Source organism: Cyprinodon variegatus, unplaced genomic scaffold (assembly GCF_000732505.1).
Source record: "Cyprinodon variegatus isolate N-32 unplaced genomic scaffold, C_variegatus-1.0 Scaffold320, whole genome shotgun sequence".
NCBI lineage: Eukaryota > Metazoa > Chordata > Actinopteri > Cyprinodontiformes > Cyprinodontidae > Cyprinodon > Cyprinodon variegatus.
The window spans coordinates 858,903-860,151 of NW_015150773.1; the positions used below are offsets into that span (position 1 = coordinate 858,903).

General features: G+C 39.2%; 1 protein-coding gene across 5 annotated transcripts in view; it reads right to left on the reverse strand.

Moving 5' to 3' along the window:
* LOC107090998 (paired box protein Pax-7-like) overlaps positions 1 to 1,249 on the reverse strand; it is a 37,133-nt gene that overhangs the window by 17,506 nt on the left and 18,378 nt on the right. For 3 of the 5 annotated variants that reach the window (XM_015384690.1, XM_015384694.1, XM_015384689.1), the window contains exon 6: positions 237 to 405. In XM_015384690.1, coding sequence (XP_015240176.1) covers positions 237 to 405 — 169 coding nt within the window. The remainder of the gene's footprint in view (positions 1 to 236; positions 406 to 1,249) is intronic. The other 2 variants (XM_015384693.1, XM_015384691.1) reach the window with 1 other exon arrangement.

Below are 1,249 nucleotides of genomic sequence, written 5' to 3' on the forward strand. Positions count from 1 at the left end.
AGTGTAAAAAACCGAACTTCTCCTTTAAGGAATTGCACAGCGAGAATTGCAACTAGTTGTACAAAGTTTTTATGCTGGCCGTCCTTCCCAACACAGCTGAGATTTAAACCAAGGTACCAATACTTAACTTCACAAACAGATAAATAATTTATAGTAATGACTTCTGGAAACCAGAGTGAAACAGTTACAACACAGAGACACTTTGCTTTGTAGTGATTATGATTGGTGTATAATACCTGCTTTACCATAGGAAAGACTGGGGTAGCTTGAGTCTGAAAGCTGGTATGCTGAAAATGTCGACACCCCTGCAGAGGGAAATCCATTGGGCATGAGGTTGTTGAACGCAGCTAGTTGACTGGCTCCTGCTTGCTTGCGCCACCTGGCTCTGCGATTGCTAAACCATACCTTTTAAAAGAAAAGATAAATATGTGTACAGTATAGTAAACTCATTCTGAGGTTACTGGGACAACAGTTTATGCTTATCCGATACCAATTTAAGGTTTCTTTCTAATATAACTTAACTGTTATTGATCTACTACCTCTATGGGATATTTTTTGTTTTAGATATCCTGTTTTGGATATTTTAGATATGTTTTAAATATCTTGTTATATTTTAATAATCAATATAGAATATATAAAACTTTTAATTTTAAAACACATAGGGGTGTTATGGTTACTTTGCCAATCACCCTGACTGAGGGCTGCACTAGATGCAGCTCCTGCTCTAAACACATTCTACCTCTGAAACAGAGCTCAGGCGTCCATTGTGAAGCTATGCAGGAGCACAAGTGGAAATGGGTTCAGTGTTGTTTATTCCATCCCAGCAAAAGCAGCGAGACCTGGATCTGATAGAACGGTTTGATGAGAAAAAAGAACTTTAAGAAAGGGAGGAAATAATTATTATGGATATTATGGCTTATTATGGTGGAGAGACTTTTAGCTCAATTAATTTTATTTATATAGCACTAATTCACAGCACATGTTATCCCAAGGCTCTTTACAGAGACAATCAACCACATCATCCAGTCAGATTGGTTCAAAGTTTTATATCTAAGGAAATCCAGCTGATTGCACCGACTCATTGACTCGAAAGCAATTCCTTACACCAAGCATGCCTTTAGTGAGAGTGGAGAGGAAAACCGCATTTAACAGGAAGAAACGTCCAGCAGAACCAGGCTCAGTGTGAGCGGCCATCTGCTGAGGCCCACTGGGGTTCAAGGAGACAGAAGCAGAAGCTTGGGTTCAAGGA